General features: G+C 37.2%; 1 protein-coding gene across 1 annotated transcript; it reads left to right on the top strand.

Moving 5' to 3' along the window:
* Nucleotides 1-289: 289 nt before the first annotated feature.
* Nucleotides 290-1,490, top strand: LOC149404600 (ethylene-responsive transcription factor 6-like). Its single transcript, XM_089605272.1, has one exon. It carries the CDS (start codon nucleotides 453-455, stop codon nucleotides 1,293-1,295), a length of 843 nt encoding a protein of 280 aa, XP_089461398.1. The 5' UTR covers nucleotides 290-452; the 3' UTR covers nucleotides 1,296-1,490.
* Nucleotides 1,491-23,530: the final 22,040 nt, after the last annotated feature.

Genomic DNA, 23,530 nt, shown 5'->3' with positions numbered 1-23,530 from the left:
TTTCAGTTTTTTCAATTTATTAAAAACAAAAACTTTTTGAGTTAACTGCCAAACGACCCGTTATAATCCTGTGTACTGAACCAACCGCAATCATTGAATGGTCCTAGTGAGAGTGAAGACCTTCACAGCCGTAAGATTAATGTTTCGAGTCTTTGACTTTCAAACAGAATACAATCGAACGGTAATGGATGGAGACGAAAAGCGCTTGGACATGTTATTATGTAAATAAACAAATAGCAAGTTGTTGGATATAGTTGAGACTTGAGTTTTGAGAGGTCGACGAAGCTTCCCAACGAGCCACGAAGCGCACCACGAAAACCCTTTCAATTTCTTTCTCTCCGCGACTCATTCTCTTCTCTCTATAAATCTCTTTCCACTCTCACCTTCCACTCTCATATCCATCTCTCTCTCTCTCTCTTCTCAATATCAACACTTAATTAATCAACCCAATCATGTCATACTTCGATCAAACCTCGAAGCTCGATTTGATAAAACAACACTTACTTGGAGATCTCTCTCCAGTGGTTCCTGTTCAAATCTCTAACTACTCCGATTTGGAATTCGAATTCAAACCTGAACTGGTAGACTTGACGACTCCGAACGCCCTAAGTTTGTCCAGTCCTCAATCCAGCTTCCAGTTCGACTCGAAGCCCCAAATACCGATCACGACAGCCAAACGGGCCGATCCGAACTCGCCGACGAACCGGAAGAAGTCTCTCACCATCTCGCTCCCGGAGAAGACGACACAGTGGATCCAATTCGCCGCCGCAAAGCCTCCGATGCCTCCTCCTCCGCCGACGATCGGAGAATCGGAGGAGAAACGGCACTACCGCGGAGTTCGACAGAGGCCGTGGGGGAAATTCGCGGCGGAGATCCGAGACCCGACCCGGAAAGGAACAAGGGTTTGGCTCGGAACCTTCGATACGGCGATCGAGGCCGCGAAAGCCTACGACAGAGCGGCGTTCAGGCTTCGCGGCTCTAAAGCCATTATCAACTTTCCTTTGGAAGCTGGTAAGCTGTCAAACGACGATAACGTGAAGATAAACGACAACAAGCCTTTTGAGACGACGAAAAGGCGTCGTGAAGAAGATGACGTGGAAGAGGAAGTAAAGACGGTGAAGAAGGAGAAGGTGACGGAACTTGACGCTTTATGTTACTTGAAGGACATGCCGTTAACGCCGTCGAATTGGATGGCCGTCTGGGATTCTGACGTCAAGGGGGTGTTCTCTGTCCCTCCGTTATCGCCGTTATCGCCGCACCCGTCTTTCGGTTATTCTCAGCTTATGGTTGTGTGATGATCAACTCGGCAAAGAATTATGTATTTTATGTAATATACAGATAAACAAAGATAGATAGGTAGTGAATTTTTTCATTTTGTTCTGGTGTATATGTGATCTGATTTTTTATTTATTTATTATGCAATGATATGAAGTAGAAAATTTATTGATTCGTTCAATTATTAGTAATTCTATAATTTGTACCAGTGTGTTGATTTTGTTTCGTTTCTGGTATTTTCCTACACCCAATTTAACTTCACAATATTGTTCACGTCATTGACTAAAAATAAAAATGGGGAATGGATGACATTCTACTAATAAAAATATGACTATATTTGTCAATTTAATTGACATGTTATTTTCATGGGTAAATTTGATTACTGAATCAGGGAAGATTATGGCACTTTATAAATAAAATAAATATTAAACAAATATAAACTTCCAATTCAAAATAAACATATGATATTTTGTCATTATCTGAATATACATGTTTGTCAATATTCTTCGCCTGAATAATTTTGCCTGCTGGGTGGTAAAGTTTCTTCTATCGGTCATATTAAAAACAAAATGAAAGTCTTAAATTAAAATTAAACATGTTTGTCGACATAAATTATAGCTGTCTTAACAATATAATAATCTGCCCCTAATTTTTTTTTTCTTTCTAATTCGTATTCCTACTCATTTCAGACACAATTAGGTATTTTGTTTTTCTGCATTCTAATCTACCATATCTAAGCTTCGCCGGGTTTCAATTTCGTGTGAAAACAGGGCACTGTATATCTAATATAAAAATGATTATTTGACTACCGTTAAATATTTAAATCAGCACCGCCTTAGAATTCGTAAATATAGACGACTTTGAATTTTAAGTTGATTTTCTTGATTAAGAAAGTCATAATGCTGTTGTGTGCACGTGAATATACTAGACGTCATTATCTTTGCGAGCAAAAATGATAAACAACGGCGCTATCAGCGCGCGGCTGCCAAACGTATGGTGGACCCCACTTTCATGTGAATTTCACACTTATGAGTAGCTGATGGCATCATTATATACCAAGTATTGAATTCCGCTGATTTTGTTCGAAAACATGGCCGGAAATCGTTTTTTTTTTTAGAGTTTCGATATTGGTATGTACAAAATCAAATTGTTCTTGGATTCCGAGAAAACCATTCCGGTTTTCAGTATTTTCCGAGGAATTATTCTACTTTCCGGTTATCTTTAAGCAAATTCTTACGTATTCCGACGGAAACTTACCGGTAAGTGATTAAATATCGACAATTCTTAAAATATGATGATATTTAGTGTATTTCAAAAAATTTATCGTTAGTTTTTGATTATTTAGTTCAAATTCTTAGTTTATAACTTCATTGATGTGTTTAATTGGAGTTTGTATCCAATTTTTTTCAATTTTTTGGTTACATAAAAAAATAGGGTTTAGATTTGAATGTGTTTTTGGCTTTTTTTTGTTTGTTAAATTAGTTGTAGAATATGAGATTTTATGTATAATTAGTTGATTTTTAACATGAATATTATCATTATTTTAATTTTGTACTTTTATTGAACTATGCCATTAAGTTTGTGTTTGGATTTTTGTTGAACTATTATGGTAGACTTTTCCATTTTTATCCTGTGTTATGTATGAATTTTTTTAAAAATATTTATCCACTACATTCCTCTTGCGGTATTTGATGGTATTCCACGACGGTAACGGTATTCTAAACGGTACAGTTTTCTTTTTATGTTTCTGAATTCCACAGTATTCATCTAGCTTACCTTCGGATACTAGTAAAATTTGAGTACCAGAACGATAATGGTAACAATATTTCGATCATTGGTATATATAATATATATGTATATATATATAAGCAGTGTGTCATGCGCGTTGCTTCAGAATAATTAATATATTTTAGTCTGGAGGAAGAAATATATAGAGACATGTCCCTAAATATTTAAGTTTGAAGAAAATGTATTTAAAGTTTTTTGGAAACATTTTTATCTTTCTGATAAAATAAAATAAAAAATCGGTACGAATGAACACTACTTGTAGATCCTCGTAATTGAACGCCTTGAGCTCATTCTTCAAGCTTTCAGATCCTCGTACTTGAACGCCTTGATATGCTTCTTCAAGCTTCTAGATCCTCTTACTCATCTTGATGACACCGTAGTCTTCTGAAACGTGATCTCCGGACGAATAAAGAAATACGGCGTGAGACCACACTCTTTTATCTCACACGATCAATAAACAAATGTTGTTTCAAGATCATACTCTTATTTTCCAAGGAGGGAATAGTGCCATTCCAAGGGGTAGAGAGAGAGAGAGAGAGAGAGAGAGAGAGAGAGAGAGAGAGAGAGAGAATTTGGCCAAGCTAGAAGTGTTGGACGAAATTTGCTATTCAGAAAGCATGAATTTTCTCTTCTCATGAACCCCATATTTATAGTAGTGGAAATGGTATATTCTTGGTAGTTTCCAAAATATATTATTTCATTTTATTGTGTTCACCCTAGTGAATTAAAGCTTGACCATTGGATCTCATCTCATGAATCATACTTTCTCCCGTAGCCATCAGATCAATATCTATGAGATTTTATTTATTGTTTAAATAGAGAATACTTATCGCTGAGAGAATAAAGGAAATATCTTATTTCCTTTTAAATATTATTCTCTCATGAATGAGAATAAAAGATAACATCTTATTTCATTTTATATATTATTCTCATTAATATTCATGAGAGAGAATAAAAGACAATATCTTATTTCCTTTTAAATATTATTCTCTCATTAATATTCATGAGAGAGAATAAGTGACAATATCTTATTTTCTTTTAAATATTATTCTCTCATGAATGAGAATAAATGACAATATCTTATTTCCTTTTAAATATTATTCTCATTAATATTCATGAGAGAGAATAAAAGACAATACCTTATATCCTTTTAAATATTATTCTCTCTCATTTATTTAAACAACTAAAGTGAAAATATTGGTAAGTACCAATAATGGGTATGGACGAATTTTGGCACGCAGCCAAGGAGTTTTTGGCGTAAATCCCAATACCCGAAAAATCTAATTTTCGTCCACCTCATTTAGCGCAAGGCTCAATTGCTTAAAAACCATTTAATGATTTATTTATTTGGTCCAACAATAAACAAATAAGTAATTGATTAATTATTTACTTGATCAAACAATAAATAATTAATACTACCATAAATAATTATTTAATTATGCAAATACCCAAATTTCAGAATTGATGTTGTCAATCACAATTACAACTTGTGACATTATAATAATAAAACACTTTATTATAAGAGATTCTTTATTCTTCTTATCGAAGCCGAATCGAGGACTATGGACCTAGTAATAGAAGCTTAACAAATCCGATAAAAGTCGAAAAAGTCCTTTCACTTTTCCACATCGATTTGCCTAATCTTGGTTAGACTCAACCTAGGTAAGGCAAGACTAAACTCTCCTTTATACTAGAATTATATTTACTCATCGTGACGAGTGTCCACTGATCTAGTCCGTACGTGATCAAGATCCTCCAGGTTCAGCCCGTATCGAGAAAGGTCAATTAATATGTTATACTTTGCTTGATACATATATACCCGAAGCATTGTTGCTTCCCCAGCGAAAGATTCTTCCGAACGTACATACTTCGGAAGTGCCAGCAATCTATCGGTTCTGGAATCAACCCTTAGGTGAGTGAACATTGACCTTCTTTCAGGAAGGCTTGATTCCGTATCCGTCAACCACTTCCCACTCGAATCATGCTCCAAAAACTTCCAAGACATAAACTGTGATTAGCATGATAGTAGCTTGTTAGCGAATGAGTCAAAGAGTTCGGTAACATGATCCAGTGTCCATGATCACTTCAGGATTTAGATCAAGTCTCACTGTAACCAGCATCGCGACCTCGGTTAGTGTGTCGTAACGGTACTTAAACGACACATCTACAACCAAAGTCTGTTCGGGTCGTACACTTTCGACAAGTGTAGAATATTGTTAATGGTGCCCACAAGAAGAGTTGTAGTCTTTACTTATGTACATTAGATGTAATAAAGTTTCACGAAGACTCTTGCTTGTAATTGCTTATTTATTAATAAAAGTTGAAACGTTCGTTCATTCTTCCTTGTCTGAAGCTTTATGATAAAACTTTAGTATTTAGTCCATAAACAAACCTAACAACATATGAAGAGACAAATGTAGATTTGCATGAACAAACTCTTCATGGTTTACTTAAAACAATATATTCGCAATCTAAAGATCAAAGGACTATTGATCTCAGTACGATTGTTAAGAGAATCTATGATGTCTGGTTATGGGACATTGAGAGTTGGAGAGTCTATATTTCTTCTAGGTATCTTCCGAAGGTACTGAATTGACCGGTGCACTTCTAGAGACAAGATAAGAACAAATCATTTAACCTCTTATGTCTCGAAGTGACTACGTATGAATTGCATCATGCTTACCTCAATCCTGAAATGAGACATGTCATTTCATAGCTTACGTATTCTCATTTGAGAAAGTTAGATTTTCGACTCACTATGTGATTCTGAACATGACCAATTTGGTGAAGTACTAAGTTATGAAGATGTCGTGAGTAACTTTGTGAAGATCTCATAGATATGAAATTCATGTACAAGATTGCTGAAATGCAATGTATATCACCTCATGCTTTGTTCCTTGGAATGTGAATAAATGAAATGGCCAGTGTCCAAATTGAGTCATGACTCTTTTGGATGAAACAATGTGACTTGTTAGCTCCTCGTCAATACATTGTTTCTAACTTATTCACAAGCGACAAAGGAGTTGAGGAAATAACAGCTATAAGGGTAAAATAGTAATTTTGTAAATCCCGACTAGCTGATGATATTCAGTGGATCCACTCATCATAAGTTAGTTGAATTCTTGAGTAGAAAATAAATTCATTTGAACCGAGAGATTCTCCGTGTCAACTCTGTAGTGGAGTCAGTTGACATTAAGCTAAACTTATAAAAGGTTTGTAAACTTTTGAGTCCAATATTTTAGCTCAAGCTTTGTTCATTTGGATCCATGAGGTCACTGTCACAAATCATATCGAGTAGGAATAGTTAAACTAGAAGCTAAGTAAAAACAAGAACGAGACAAGTTTTACGAAAATTGTCTAAAGGGTATTTCTGTCTTTTTGGACATAGAATGAAATGAATGTCAATAAATTTTTTGACATTGTCATATGATGACTTAAACCACTCGGCCAAGTTGAATAATTTGGGCCTTGAGGATTAATTTCATTTCATGGAATTTTATTTGAAAATTCTTAATGGGCATTTCTTGTGTTGTCATGAACAAATGAAGAAAAATCTAGAAACACCTTCTAGAAGGTGTCTTGGCGGTCCAAATAAGAAGAAAATGGAGACCAATTTTGTGCATTAATGTATCAAGATACTTGCCAAAAAAAAGAGGAAACAAATTTCCTCTAAGGGGAAATGAAGTGGGTGGCCAACATGAGTCAAGGGAGAAGCAAGATATAAGAGGAAACAAATCCAAGGACTTGCACAACATAGGTTGCACGTCCAAAGGCAAGAGAAAAAAGGCAATATTTGCTCATAAATATGTGATATTCTATAGAAGAGGAAACTACCTTGTTGAATGTAGTCACTCCCCTATAAATAGATGCCTCATTCTCATTGTATTCACATTCCACATAAGTTAGAGATTGAGAGCTTCTCTCTCTAGACCTTGTGGTGGCCGCCCTTCTCCGTCTCTCTCTCTAGTTTTTTTTCGTTTTTGTTTTCGCACCTAGGTCCACATTTGACCCAGTGTTTTAGCTCTTCGACTTTGAGATTTATTCTTGAGTCGTCGTGTTTAAAAGTTCCCACACACTAATTCCTTTCTTTCTCGAGTGATTCTTGTGATAGAAACTTTCGTGGTTGCTCGAGTTCCCGAGGAAAGAAGAGAGACGCGCTGCGAGGGGAGACGAACGTTTCAACCTTCCTAAGGCTTCTCAACGTTCAAGCTTCTCAAAGGTTAGTAAACATATAATGCTCATTTATAGTTTTAATTTATATGTACTTGCTTTTTGTCTAGGTTAGTAAAATCGTTTTACTTGTTTTAAAGAAATTTTTTAAATTCCGCCGCTTGCTCGAAGCGTTAAATCTTTTCTTAACTCTAGATCAATTCCTACAAATGGTATCAGAGCTATGGTCAAAGATATGCATGTACATGTAATTAAAATTATGATCTTGAAAATCGTTTTCGAAAGTTTACTAATTTTGTGACTAGTTAGAATTGTTTTCTTAGATTTTTTTAATTTATTGCTCATGCCTTTAAATTAAAAATCGTGTTGATTTTCTATGACTTTGGGATGTATTAAAACACATTAGAATCAGTTCTAAAAGTTTTTAATTTTTTATAATGAAAAACGTGTTTTTAAAATTTGAGAAATTTCGATAAATTTTTGTGACTAGTTATCTTGTCTTACTAGTTTCTTTTATTTACTTGATTCGTTTTATGCTTGTTGTTATTTCTTTTATACCATGTTAATAATAAAAAAAAAAAGCTTTAACAACTCCCTAAAGCGTTCTGTTACACTCGATTCTTTTTCGCACTCAAGTCCGAACTTTAATTATTCCAGATTTCATCGAGCTCGAGAAAATCCGCAGTAAAAGTCGCATAACTCTCAGCTCGGAATTCTAAATTTAATGAATCTTGAATCAAATTAAAGGTCTCTCTGTCATCTTTTTAATTCAAATGGTTTTAGGTCAAAAGGACATTGGAGCTGCCAGTTATGGTGATTTTACTCCGAGGTGCGCGGCTGTTCCGATAGTCCAGTTTTTTATAATTCCGGATTTTCAACCCCACTACCATGAGTTATAGAACTCTAATGAGAATATTTCCTTGAGCAAAATTGTTTTTTTTATAAGATAATAAACATAATGTGAAAGATTAAAATGTTTTTATTTTTGAAAGTTTATTTGAAATTGAATTTTTACAAAACTAGTTTGAATTTTGAAAAACCGTTTTCGTTTTCAAACTTGAAAATATTTTGTCATCCAAATCAAATAAGTTTTAAAAATGTTTTAAAAAATATATCTATATCACATATGTTCAAAATCTATATGCTCTTGAAAATTTGAGTGGGAGGTCTTCTCGTAGACGAGCCGAAAAATAAAAGATGTGTAATTTCAAACTTTCAATTGTTCGAGTGAGTTGAAGTTCACACTTCCCTCATGCACTTTCCCGAATAGAAAATAGGAAAATGTCCGAGTATGTACCTTGTGTCTTTATGCACTCACACTGCTCTTCCTTGAACATGAAGATCTAGGATTCCTTTCTAGTAGTCCACTCTATCGCTCTATAACTAGGAAATTTGTTTCCGAACTTATAAAGACGATATGCCAACTCCAAAAACTAAGTGGGAGGGTTATATTTGTTGTTTGTAACCCACGATCCCCAACACTAATGAAAGAAGCAATTAACGTGAGACTAAGAGTCACTCTTATGGCCCTCTCTTAAATGAGAGTACTCTATGGCGTTTTTGCTTCAATCATTGCTCAATGAGCTACGTCCGAGAATGATATGATGAAGACAAGGCCTCCTCTTGGGGGATTGTTTTTCAAAGTTGACCTTTTGGACTAAGTGGTTGGTTGCAGACTTAGACTCCATCCCTAGTAATCCTCCCTAGAGGCTCTGCGAAAGGATATGAGTGATCAAACCAATTTAAAAGGTGGCTAGTCAAAATTGGTGTATTGACATCTTGGCTAAACATTAATGATGTGTCATTTACTTATAAATGGAGATTTTTTCCGGCCTTCTCTTGAAGGAGTATATTATCATTTGGTTTATAACACCTTTGGATTTTATCAAATGTTAAAAACTTAAATCCTAAACCAAAGACTAATCATAAACTTGTTTCAACTCTTATAGGCAAAATGTCTCTCAACCCCCTCTCAACCATTCTTTCCTCGAATAAACTCGAAGGCGACAATTAGGTCGACTGCAAACGTAACCTCGACATAGTCCTTACTGTCGACAAGCACAAATGGGTTCTCACCACCCCCTGTCCTCAAACGAATGATGATTCGACACAAGAGGAAAAAGATGCCCTGGCGGCCTGGCTCCGATCCGATGAGATTGCAAGGTGCTATATTTTAGCATCAATGAACAATGTGTTGCAACAACAACATCATGATATCGAGACTGCCGGCGATATGCTCTACAATCTCCATGAGATGTTTGGAGGGCAATGACGCCAAGCAAGGCAACAAGCGGTCCTACAATTTATGAACTGTCGAATGAAGGCTAGAACTCCCGTTAGAGATCATATGATGCTGATCATTAGCTATCTAAACGAAATGGAGATCCTTGGATTTGAGATTGATGGGGAGACTAAAATAGACATGATCTTGGAAACTCTCCCCGAGTCTTTTGATACCTTCAAGCTGAACTACCCCATGAACAAGTTAGAGTCACTGTTACCGAGCTTATGAAGGAGCTTCACACCGCCGAGGGACTCACTAAGAAAAAGAGGACTAAAGGAGAGGTACATGCTACTGCCTCCACCTCTGGATCTAAGAAGAGACCTCGCAAGGTCGAGAAGAAGAACCAACCTAAGGTTCAAAAGAAGAAGAAGACGCCAAAGGCTCCGAAGGTTGACAAGTCTAAAGACAAATGCCACCACTGCAATGAGCCTGGTCACTGGCGTAGGAACTGTCATGCCTACCTCAAGACTAAGGAAAAAGGTATTGTACTTATAACCGAAACTTGTTTAGTAGCTGATAATGTATCATCGTGGATTATTGACTCGGCTGCTACTAACCATATTTGCTGCTCCTTGACTGGTTTTAGGAAAAGCAAAAGCTTAGAGGATGGCGACTTCTGCTTCAAATGGGATGATGGGAGCGTAGTGTCTACGAAGGCTATGGGATCCGTGACGCTGTCTTTTGAAGACCGCACTTTAAATTTGAATAATGTTTATTATGTTCCTTCCTTTGGGAAAAACCTAATATCTGTTGCTCAACTTTTCGAGCAAGATTATTATTTAAAGTTTATTAAGAATGGAATTCGTATTTCTTTTTCAAATTCTTTTTTCACTGATGCATGTATGAAGAATGGTTTTTTTTACATTTATCTCACTCAACCTTCTCTTTTAGAAACCGAAATAGATAATGATCTAGTTAAGGAGCCAAAGAGGATCAAACTATCTGAATCCTCCGATCTAATAAAATCAACATATCTCTGGCACTTAAGACTTGGTCATATCAGTCTAGACATGATTAAGAGACTTGTGAGGGACGGTCCACTCCAAGCCTCTGCAATAGGTTCACTACCTACTTGTGAATCTTGCATAGAATGAAAAATGACTAAGCGACCTTTCTCCGATAAGGGTCGAAGAGCCACTGAGTTGCTGGAACTAGTACATTCTGATGTATGTGGTCCGCTCAGTCAACAGGCGCATGGAGGATACGAATACTTCGTTACCTTCACTGATGATTACTTAAGATACGGTTTTGTCTATTTGCTCAAACACAAATCCGAGACCTTTAGCGTATTTAAGGTCTTTAGGGCTTTAGTAGAAAAGCAAGCTGGCAAAGTGATGAAAACCCTTCGATCTGATCGAGGAGGTGAGTATATGTTTAGAGAGTTCGATGACTTTCTTAAAGAAGAAGGTATCGCTTCTCAACTTACCGCACTTGGCACACCTCAAAAAAATGGAGTGTCAGAGAGAAGAAACCGAACTCTTATGGAGATGGTTAGATCAATGATGAGTTACTCGTCACTCCCTCTTTCCTTTTGGTGATATGCCCTCGAAACTGCCGCTTACATTTTGAACCAAGTTCCGTCTAAAACGATTCCTGGTACTCCTTATGAACGATGGACTGGCCGTAAAGTAAACCTTGGCCGCATCAAGATTTGGGGTTGCCATGCACACGTGCTGAGGCAAAAGACTAGCAAGTTGGCTAGTAGGTCAGAATTGTGTCTGTTTGTTGGATATCCAAAGGAAATCAAAGGTTTCACATTCTATAGTCCCGAGGACGATAAGACTTTCGTTAGCACGAATGCTCGTTTCCTTGAGGAGGACTTTATGAAAGATGTAAAACCTAGAAGAAAAATTGTGCTTGAAGAAAAGCTGGGTGAGAAAGCTTCTACCTCATCTGTAAGAACTGTTCTTACCCCAACTGAAACACAACCTAACTCATCAGAATCTCGTCAAGTAGTACTTCGACGTAGTGGGAGCACTACTCAAAAGCCTGACATGTACATGTCCTATGGAGACACTCTCATAGTCGTCTTTGACATGGATGACCCTGTTTCCTATAGCCAAGCGATGGCTTGTTCTGAATCAAAACTTTGGCTTGACGCCATGAAAGTTGAAATGCACTCGATGTATGTCAACAAAGTCTGGAAACTTGTAGACCTTCCTGAAGGGATTAAACCCGTAAGATGTAAGTGGATATACAAGAAGAAAATGGGTCCGGATGGGAATGTCGAGACGTTCAAAGCACGACTTGTGGCTACCCAAGAAGAAGGGATTGACTATGAAGAAACCTTCTCCCAGTTGCGATGCTTAAATCCATCCGCATACTTCTATCCATAGCTGCATCTCTCGACTATGAGATTTGGCAAATGGATGTCAAGACTGCCTTCTTGAATGGCAATCTTGACGAGCGCATTTATATGGCTTAATCAAACGGTTTCATGGAAAAGGGTCAAGAGACCAAGGTTTGTGAGTTGCTTAAGTCCATTTATGGATTAAAGCAAGTATCTAGGTCATGGAATATTAGATTCGATGAAACTGTGAAGAGCTTCGGCTTTGAGCAGTCAATAGATGAGCCGTGTGTTTATAAGTCAATACACGAAGGTAAAGTTGTGTTTCTGGTACTATATATCGATGATATATTACTCATAGGTAATGACGTGGGTAAGTTATCTGAGGTTAAGGTCTGGTTGGCAAAGCAATTCGAAATGAAGGATCTAGGAGAAGCCGTGTACATTCTGGGGATCCAAATCTTTCGAGATAGGAAGAACCGGACTCTATCGCTCTTTCAAGGATCTTATATTAATAAGGTGATGGATCGCTTCTCGATGCAAGACTCCAAGAAGGGCCAAACACCTTTTAGGCATGTAGTCTCACTCTCTAAGGACCAGTCTCCCAAGACTGCACAAGATATTAAAGACGTGAGGAAAATTCCTTATGCCTCAGCCGTAGGAAGTCTCATGTATGCTATGCTTTGCACTAGACCTGATATCTGCTTCGCAGTTGGCGTAGTTAGCCATTTTCAATCCAACCCTGGACCCGAGCACTGGATTGCTGTTAAGCATGTTCTTAAGTTTCTTCGAAGAACTAGGAACTTGATGCTTACATATTCAGGTACTGACCTGACTATGACGGGATATATCGACTCCGATTTTCAAGCGGATAAGGATTCCAGGAAATCCACTTCAGGATCTGTGCTCATCCTTAATGGTGGAGCTGTTGTATGGATGAGTATTAAGCAATCTTGCATTGCTGACTCTACAATGGAAGCAGAATATGTGGCTGCTTGTGAAGCATCCAAGGAGGCTGTATGGCTTAAAAAATTCCTTAAGTATTTGGAAGTTGTTCCAAACGTTGACGAGCCCATGACCCTTTATTGTGATAATAGTGGGGTTGTCGCTAACTCAAAAGAACCTCGAAGCCATAAGCGCTCTAAACATATTGAGAGGAAATACCGTTTGATTCGAAAGATCGTGCAGCGCGGAGACGTGGAGGTGAAGAAGATCTCAACGGTGGACAACCTGGTAGATCCATTCACCAAGACCCTAGCGAACAAGGTCTTCGACCAACATCGAGAGGGATTAGGCATGAAGGACTACACACATCTTCTTTGAGTCAAGTGGGAGTTTGTTGTCAATGGTGCCCACAAGAAGAGTTGTAGTCTTTACTTATGTACATTTGATGTAATAAAGTCTCATGAAGACTCTTGCTTGTTTATTAATAAAAGTTGAAACGTTCATTCATTCTTCCTTGATAAAACCTTAGTCTTTAGTCCATAAACAAACCTAACAACATATGAAGAGACAAATGTAGATTTGCATGAACAAACTCTTCATGGTTTACTTAAAATAATATATTCGTAATCTAAAGATCAAAGGACTATTGATCTCAGTATGATTGTTAAGAGAATCTATGATGTCTGGTTATGAGACATTGAGAGTTAGAGAGTCTATAGTTCTTCTAGGTATCTTCCGAAGGTACTGAATTGATCGGTGCACTTCTAGAGACAAGATAAGAACAAACCATTTAACCTCTTATGTCTTGAAGTGACTACGTATGAATTGCATCATGCTTACCTCAATCCTGAAATGAGACATGTCATTTCACAGCTTACGTATTCTCATTTGAGAAAGTTAGATTTCCGACTCACTATGTGATTCTGAACAGGACCCATTTGGTGAAGTACTAAGTTATGAAGATGTCGTGAGTAAGTTTGTGAAGATCTCATAGATATGAAATTCATGTACAAGATTGCTGAAATGCAATGTATATCACATCATGCTTTGTTCCTTGGAATGTGAATAAATGAAATGGCCAGTGTCCAAATTCAGTCATGACTCTTTTGGATGAAACAATGTGACTTGTTAGCTCCTCGTCAATACAATGTTTCTAACTTATTCACAAGCGACAAAGGAGTTGAGGAAATAACAGCTATAAGGGTAAAATGGTTATTTTGTAAATCTCGACTAGCTGATGATATTCATGAAGGCTAAACATAGATAATATTCAGTGGATCCACTCACCATAAGTTAGTTGAATTCTTGAGTAGAAAATAAATTCATTTGAACCGAGAGATTCTCAGTGTCAACTCTGTAGTGGAGTCAGTTGACATTAAGCTAAACTTATAAAAGGTTTGTAAACTTTTGAGTCCAAGTATTTTAGCTCAAGCTTTGTTCATTTGGATCCATGAGGTCACTGTCACAAATCATATCGAGTAAGAATAGTTAAACTAGAAGCTAAGTCAAAACAAGAACGAGACAAGTTTTACGAAAATTGTCTAAATGGTATTTTTGTCTTTTTGGACATAGAATGAAATGAATGTCAATAATTTTTTTGACATTGTCATATGATGACTTAAACCACTCGGCCAAGTTGAATAATTTGGGCCTTGAGGATTAATTTCATTTCATGGAATTTTATTTGAAAATTCTTAATGGGCCTTTCTTATGTTGTCATGAACAAATGAAGAAAAATCTAGAAACACCTTCTAGAAGGTGTCTTGGCCATCCAAATAAGAAGAAAATGGAGACCAATCTTGTGCATTAATGTATCAAGATACTTGCCAAAAACAAAAGAGGAAACAAATTTCCTCTAAGGAGAAATGAAGTGGGTGGCCAACATGAGTCAAGGGAGAAGCAAGATAAAAGAGGAAACAAATCCAAGGACTTGCACAACATAGGTTGCACGTCCAAAGGCAAGAGAAAAAAGGCAATATTTGCTCATGAATATGTGATATTTTATAGAAGAGGAAACTACCTTGTTGAATGTAATCCCTCCCCTATAAATAGATGCCTCATTCTCATTGTTTTCTCATTCCACATAAGTTAGAGATTGAGAGCTTCTCTCTCTAGACCTTGTGGTGGCCGCCCTTCTCCCTATCTCTCTCTCTAGTTTTCTTTCGTTTTTGTTTTGGCACCTAGGTCCATATTTGACCTAGTGTTTTAGCTCTTCGACTTTGAAATTTGTTCTTGATTCGCCGTGTTTATAAGTGCCCACACACTAATTCCTTTATTTCTCGAGTGATTCTTGTGATATAAACTTTCGTGGTTGCTCGAGTTCCCGAGGAAAGAAGAGAGACGTGCTGCGAGGGGAGACGAACGTTTCAACCTTCCTAAGGCTTCTCAACGTTCAAGCTTCTCAAAGGTTAGTAAACATATAATGCTCATTTATATGTACTTGCTCTTTGTCTAGGTTAGTAAAATCGTTTTACTTGTTTTAAAGAAAATTTTTAAATTCCGCCGCTTGCTCGAAGCGTTAAATCTTATCTCAACCCTAGATCAATTCCAACATAGAATGCACACACGTCGTGATCAATCTTCACTGGTGTTCTGCATATATGAATTTAGATACAGTTTTCCAGGCATGTATCAGTCATCGACCATGTTTTAGCAACACCGCCCGAACTCAGGTGCCCATCATGTGACTTAGTTTAATACGGAGGCTATGGATAATAGTTGCTATTGATTATGATATTTAGACCTTAACCCACTAATCATATGATGCTAATAAAGCAAACCATTATTCTATTTAGTAATCATTTATTTATTATCTCTCGTGGGCAAGAATTCCTAACAGAGATGTGTGGAATGAGAGGTAGATGATAGATGGAAGATGATTGTTGAAAGATGAGAAAAATTAGAGAAGAAAGATGATCTAGAGTGTTCTTGAGAGTATCTTTCTTAGGAATTGTTTAAAGGGTGAGAGAATTTGAATGATGATGATTTGTGTAGAGTTTTGGCCCTTTTGGATTGTGTGTCCCTTTTTTAGGGTGAATGATTGGGTTTTATAGTATTTGTGAGATGTTTGGGGTGCCCTAACTGGGTAGCGAGGCCCACTTTTAGTAAGAAAGAGGTAGGTAGGGTATTTTGTACATTTTGGGTGAATTTTGTACGGTTCAATTCTCGCCTCGGAGTAGGAGCCTACGGCTTGCCGGACCTTGGTATGTCTCAGGTGAGTTGCTTGCCGCAGGGCCTCCTTTGGACTGATCAAGGAACATCGTTGCTCTTGGGCCTCATGGCGTCAATTTTGGTTCATTGGGTTCCTCTCACTGGCTTGAAGTTTGTTGATGTTGTCTCGGAGACTTGGGTGGGGAGCGCCTTTTTGGTCAGCCTTGTCGACGAGGTCACCGTTGCAGGCTTGTCGTGAGTCGTGTTCCATGTCTTCGGAAGGGGTTCCCTCCCAATCTTCTTGGTCATCGCAAATATCTTCAAGGAACGTCGCGTGCCCTCCATCAGGATTGATATCAAGGGTGATGCGTCTTTGGGGATCGTCTTGAGCTTGAACTTGGCGATCTTGAGCTTGCGATTTGGTGTGGCATGCGAAGTTCCCTCCTTGAGTCGATGCGTCTCTTTCAGAAGCGGTATTTCATGGAGGCATCTTTAGTGGGAAGATGCCTAGGTTTGTCTTGAAGGAAGTGATTTTTATTGAGGAAAAAAGGCTTTTAACAAGGATAGGAAAAAAAATTTGTTGGCGGGAATATCGTGTTCGCTCTCGAGATCCCCTCTTTCTAGCGCCTGTTGGAATAGATCTATGATTAAGAATACTTTATCGCTTCTAGCAAGCGGCGGAATATAGAAAATTCTTTAAAACATGTAAAACGATTTTACTACCTAGACAAAGTACATGAACATATAATCTAAAATAAAACTATAATGAGTTTTCACTCAGTACCAACCTCGCTTGAAGCTTGAGTGTTGAGAAGCTTTTGGAAAGGTTGAATCGCTCGTCCCCCCACTTAGCTTGTCTCCTTGTGTCTTCTTGAATCTGAGCAACCACGACAGTTTCTACCACTAGAGTCTTCGAGTTTAGAAAGGATTTAGTGTGTAGGCACTATTAAACACAATGCCTCAAGAAATAGTCTTAGAGCCAAAAAGCTAATACAAACGCTAGGTGTAATGAGGACCTAGGTGCAAAAACAAAAGAGCAAGAAGAAGAGAGTGAGAAAGAAGTGGGCGGCCAAGGCTAGAGAGAGAAAGTCTCAACAAAAAACTTGTTTCAACATTGTGAATGATGTGCGGTATTTATATGCGAAGGGATTGCCTTGGATCAAGGCAAAAGAAGCAATTTCCTCTTTTCTATTGAATATCACATATTCATGATCACAATATTTATTTCTCTTCCTATCATAATAATACCATGGCTGAAAATTTGTTTCCCTTTTTTCTCCTCTTGGTGGCCGTCCAACATTATAGCATATATGCTATAAATTTGTTTCCTCTTTTCCTTTTTAGCAAGTATCTTCATACATAATTGCACAAAATAATTTCCCTTTCTTTTGATGGTGGCCACAAAAATCTCTTCAAGAACATGCTTCTAGATGTTTCTTTATTTGTTCAAGACAATACAAGAAAACTCATGTAGAATTTTCACATAAAATTCCATAAAATGAAATTTAATCCTCAAGGCCCAATTCTAACTCATCAGAATTTCGTCAAGTAGTACTTCGACATAGTGGGAAGGCTACTCAAAGGCCTGACAGGTACATGTCCTATGGAGACTCTCTCATAGCCGTCTCTGACATGGATGACCCTGTTTCCTATAGCCAAGAAATGGCTTGTTCTGAATAAAACCTTTGGCTTGACGCCATGAAAGTTGAAATGCACTCGATGTATGTCAACAAAGTCTGGAAACTTGTAGACCTTCCTAAAGGGATTAAACCCGTAGGGTGTAAGTGGATATACAAGAAGAAAAGGGGTCCGGATGGGAATGTCGAGACGTTCAAAGCACGACTTGTGGCTAAGGGTTATACCCAACAAGAAGGGATTGACTATGAAGAAACCTTCTCGCCAGTCGCGATGCATAAATTCATCCGCATACTTCTATCCATAGCTGCAGCTCTCGACTATGAGATCTGGCAAATGGATGTCAAGACTGCCTTCCTGAATGGCAATCTTGACGAGCGCATTTATATGGCTCAACCAGACGGTTTCGTGGATAAAGGTCAAGAGACAAAGGTTTGTGAGTTACTTAAGTCCATTTATGGACTAAAGCAAGCATCTAGGTCATGGAATATTAGATTCGATGAAACTGTGAAAAGCTTCGGCTTTGAACAGTCAATAGATGAGCCTTGTGTTTACAAGTAAATACACGAAGGCAAAGTTCTCTTTCTGGTACTATATGTCGATGATATATTACTCATAGGTAACGATGTGGGTAAATTATCTGAGGTTAAGGTCTGGCTAGCAAAGCAATTCGACATGAAGGATCTAGGAGAAGCCGCGTACATTCTGGGGATCCAAATCTTTCGAGATCGGAAAAAACGGACCCTGTCACTCTCTCAAGCATCTTATATTGATAAGGTAATGGATCGCTTCTCGATGCAAGACTCCAAGAAGGGCCAAACACCCTTATGGACAAAATAACCATTTAGACAATTTTCGTAAAATTCGTCTAGTTCAACATTTGAACTTGTTTTGACTTAGTTACTAGTTTAACAAATCCTACTTTAATGACTTGTAGTAGTGGCCTCATGGATCTAAATGAACAAAGCTTGAGCAAGCATACTTGGACACAAAAGTTCACAAACCTTTTCCAAGTTCTAGCTTAATGTCAACTGATTCCAATAAAGAGTTGACACTGAAAATCTTTCGGTTCAAATGAATATATTTTCTACTAAAAAATTCTAATTAATTGTGATGAGTGGATCCATTGAATATTATATATGTTTACCCTTCATGAATATCATCAACTAGATGAGATTTATAAAATTACCATTTTACCCTTCTAGTTGTTATTTCCTTAACTCCTTTCTCACTTGTGAATAAGTTAGAAACAATGTATTGACAAGGAGCTAACAAGTCACATTGATTCATCCAAAAGAGTCATAACTCAATTTGGAAACTGGCCAGTTCATTTATTCACATTCCAAGGAACAAAGCATAAGGTGATATACATTGCATTTCAGCAATCTTGTACATGAATTCCATATCTATGAGATCTTCATAAAGTTGTTCATGACATCTTCATACCTTAGTACTTCATCAATAGGTCTTGTCTATATCACACAGTGAATCTAGAACTTGTTGTCAATGGTGCCCACAAGAAGAGTTGTAGTCTTTATTTTGTACATTTGATGTAATAAAGTCTCACGAAGACTCTTGCTTGTAATTGCTTATTCATTAATAAAAATTTGAAACGTTCATTCATTCTTCCTTGTCTGTTTGAAGCTTTATGATAAAACATTAGTCTTTAGTCCATAAACAAACTTAACAACTTACGAAGAGACAAATGTAGATTTGCATGAACAAACTCTTCGTAGTTTGCTTAAAACGATATATTCGCAATCTAAGGGTCAAAGGACTATTGACCTCAGTACGATTGTTAGGAGAATCTATGATGTCTGGTTATGGGGCTTGGAGAGTTGGAGACTCTATAGTTCTTCTAGGTATCTTCCGAAGGTACTGAATTGACCAGTGCACTTCTAGAGACAATACATTGTTTCTAACGTATTCACAAGCGACAAAGGAGTTGAGGAAATAACAGCTAGAATGGTAAAATGGTAATTTCGTAAATCCCGACTAGTTGATGATATTCATGAAGGGTAAACATAGATAATATTCAGTGGATCCGCTCATCATAATTTGGTTGAATTCTTGAGTAGAAAATAAATTCATTTGAACCGAGAGATTTTCAGTGTCAACTCTTTAGTGGAGTCAGTTGACATTATGCTAAACTTGGAAAAAGTTTGTGAACTTTTGAGTCCAAGTGTTTAGCTCAAGCTTTGTTCATTTGGATCCATGAGGTCACTGTCACAAATCACATCGAGTAGGAATAGTTAAACTAGAAGCTAAGTCAAAACAAGAACGAGACGAATTTTATGAAAATTGTCAAAAGGGTAATTTTGTCTTTTTGGACATAGGATGAAATGAATGTCAATAAATTTTTTGACAAGGTCATTTGATGACTCAATATCACTCGGCCAAGTTAGTTTAATTGGGCCTTGTGGATTAATTTCATTTCATAAGAATTTTATTGAAAATTCTTAATGGGCCTTTTCATGTTGTCATGAACAAATGAAAAAGCTTCTAGAAGCCCTTTCTAGAAGGTCATGGGCGCCCAACATAAAGAGAGAGAGGGAAATTATTTTGTGCATGAATGTATCAAGATACTTGCCAAAAGAAAAAGAGGAAACAAATTTCCTATGCATAGCAAGAGGAATTTCGGCCAAGCAAGTCAAAGGCAAGGCAAGGGAATAAAAGAGGAAACAAATCCAAGCATCTAGAAGGCTGCCTTGGCCGTGTGACATAAGTGGGAAGGAGGCAATATTTGTTCATGAATATGTGATATTCTATAGAAGAGGAAACTACCTTATTGAAGGTGAGACCTCTCCTATAAATAGGAGCCTCATTCTTCACATTAGATTCATCCCAAGTTTTAGAGATTGAGAGCTTCTCTCTCTAGCTTGGCTGCCCCTCTCTTCTTCTCTCTCTAAGTTCTTTTCGTTTTTGTTTTGGCACCTAGGTCCTCATTTGACCTAGAGTTTTTAGCTCTTCGACTTTAAGACTTGTTCTTGAGTCGTAGTGTTTAAAAGTGCCCACACACTAATTCCTATTTTTCTCGAGTGATTCTTGTCATAGAAACATCGTGGTTGCTCGAGTTGGCGAGGAAAGAAGAGAGACGTGCTACGAGGGAGATGAACGTTTTCAACCTTCCGAAGGCTCATCAACGTTCAAGCTTCTAAAAAGGTTAGTAAATTTATTATTCTCATAATAGTTTTATTTACGTGTACTTGCTCTTTGTCTAAGTTAGTAAAATCGTTTTACTTGTCAAAAGAAAATTTTTAAAATTCCGCCGCTTACCGAAGCGTTAAACTTTTTCTTAAACCCTAGATCAATTCCAACAAATGGTATTAGAGCTATGGTCAAAGATATGCATGTACATGTAATTAAAATTATGAGCTTGAAAATCGTTTTCGAAAGTTTACTTATTTTGTGACAAGTTAGAATTGTTTTCTTAGATTTTTTTTTTTTAATTTATTGCTCTTGCCTTTAAATTAAAAATCATGTTGATTTTCTATGCGTTTGGGATGTTATTAAAACACATTAGAATCGGTTCTAAAAGTTTTTAATTTTTTTATGTTAAAAAACGTGTTTTTAAGTTTGAGAAAATTTCGAGTAAATTTTGTGACTAGTTATCTTGTCTTTCTAGTTTCTTTTATTAACTTGAATCGTTTTATGCTTTTTGTTATTTCTTTTATACCATGTTATTACCTTGCTAATAAAACACAAATAAAAGCTTTAACAACTTACGTACATTGGAGGAGTCCGATTACGCATGTCGTTGGAGATGCGATTGCCTTCCCCGGTCTCAAAGAAAATGCTCTATGGGGTCAAGGCCCAATAATGGCAACTAATCCTAAGATATCTTAGGAAGGGGAAATCGAGGTGGTGGCGAACTAGACCACTTTCCTCGGTCGCAAGGAGATCATGACTATGGGACCAGCCCGATAAGAGTTACAATCTCCAAGGAGCTTTGAAAAGGATGGTCTTGGTGGCAACGACCTCCGAGCAGCCTTCTTTGGTGGTTTGAATCCTTCTTTCCTAAATCAAATGAAGAGTTAAAAAAATTATGGGATGTGTCTATCAATTTGGTGAAGAGCTAGAAAACTGATTTCTATAAGCTCTTAGTCACCATGAGAGATGGCATCTTGATGAGCCTTTGAATATAAGAGAATATGTGAAGGAAAAAAGGGGATGATATTGATTCTCCTCCAATTCTAGAGAGAAAAGAAGGAGAATAATTCTCTTTTGTGGGTATGAGATGGAGAAATGTGTGGTATGAGAGGTAGATGAGAGATGAGAAAAATGAGAGAAGAAAGATGATCGATAGTGTTCTTGACAAAATATTTCTTGGGAATTGTTTAAAGGTTGAGAGAATTTAAATGAGAATAATTTGTGTAGAGTTTTGGACCTTTTGGATTGTGTGTTCCTTTTTTAGGGTGAAAAATGAGGTTTTTTTTATAGCATTTGTGAGGTGTTAGGGTGCTTAAATGGGTGACGCTCATTTTGGGTGAGAAAAGAGGTGAGAAGGGTGTTTGGTATATTGTTTTGTGATTTTTCTATCAATTGACCGTTTGGCAAGGTAGGCCGGGTGATGACCGTACGTGAGAGCTGATTGGCTGTACGGGAGGATTTGCCCAGCCGTACGGGAGGAATGGCTGGCCGTATGGGAGGAATTGTCGGCCGTTCAAGAGGATATGGTCAACCATACGGGATGACTGGTCGGCCGTACATAAGGATTGATCGGCTGTATGAGAGAAGAAGATGGTTGTATGAGAGGAATGACAAATTTTGGCCAGTGGGTGAGTTGTACGGCCGGGGGCATGCTAGACGGCCTAGAGGGTATGCTTCTCAATTGGGAAGGCTTCATCCAGCCTTAGGTAAAGTGTATGACCTGTGGAGAGGGCGGTACGGTCAAGGATGCTTTGCCATTCGTTGGGTCAAGTATACGGCTGGTGGAGAGGGTTGTACGGCTGATAGGGCGTGTCATACGTAGTGACTTCGAGACATAAGAGGTTAAATGGTTTGTTCTTATCTTGTCTCTAGAAGTGCACTGGTCAATTCAGTTCCTTCGGAAGATACCTAGAAGAACTATAGAGTCTCCAACTCTCAATGCCCCATAACCAGACATCATAGATTCTCCTAACAATCGTACTGAGGTCAATAGTCCTTTGACCCTTAGATTGCGAATATATCGTTTTAAGCAAACTACGAAGAGTTTGTTCATGCAAACCTACATTTGTCTTTTCGTAAGTTGTTAAGTTTGTTTATGGACTAAAGACTAATGTTTTATCATAAAGCTTCAAACAGACAAGGAAGAATGAATGAACGTTTCAACTTTTTATTAATGAATAAGCAATTACAAGCAAGAGTCTTCGTGAGACTTTATTACATCAAATGTATAAAATAAAGACTACAACTCTTCTTGTGGGCACCATTGACAACAATTTCTTCCAACTCAATGGTTTTATTCTTGAATTTCTCGTCGCCACGAATTTATAGCACTTGGAATTGGTTAATTTCAAGTTCATATGAGGAAGATATAGATTTTTTTAAATTTGAATAAGAAAAACAAAAAATTGAGAGAGAGGGAGGGAGAAAGAGAGAGAGAGATGGATTGATGAAAATGGGAGAGTAAAAAAAGGTGATAAAAAGGAAAGAGAAAGATTTGAGAGAGAAAGAAAGATTCTACTAATTAAAGGTTTAAATTGGATTTTTTAAAAAAAATAATTAAGGTAATAAGTGCATAAAAATATATGTCACGTCAGTCATTTGACTATTTTTTAATATATTTTATAAAGAGATTTATAAACAACTAGCCTATTTATAGAGGGGACTTTTAAATTATAGCCCAACTATCTATTTATTTAGGAAAATAGTCCATATTTCTCATACTTCCAAAATTGCCTTTGGTTTCATAAAACTTCATTCTTATTTGTTTGTTAATTCTAGATTATTTCCAGTTATTTATCATCGGATTTGAATCATGGAATCGTTTCCCAAATCGGAGACATGTATTT

Source organism: Urtica dioica, chromosome 2, assembly GCF_054948205.1.
Source record: "Urtica dioica subsp. dioica isolate 48M chromosome 2, U.dioica_male_clone48M_v1_H2, whole genome shotgun sequence".
Taxonomy (NCBI): domain Eukaryota; kingdom Viridiplantae; phylum Streptophyta; class Magnoliopsida; order Rosales; family Urticaceae; genus Urtica; species Urtica dioica.
This window is presented reverse-complemented; position numbering and strand designations above follow the sequence as displayed.

Coding starts and splice junctions, on each gene's coding strand:
- LOC149404600 (XM_089605272.1), top strand. CDS start 453: ATGTCATACTTCGATCAAACCTCGAAGCTCGATTTGATAAAACAACAC.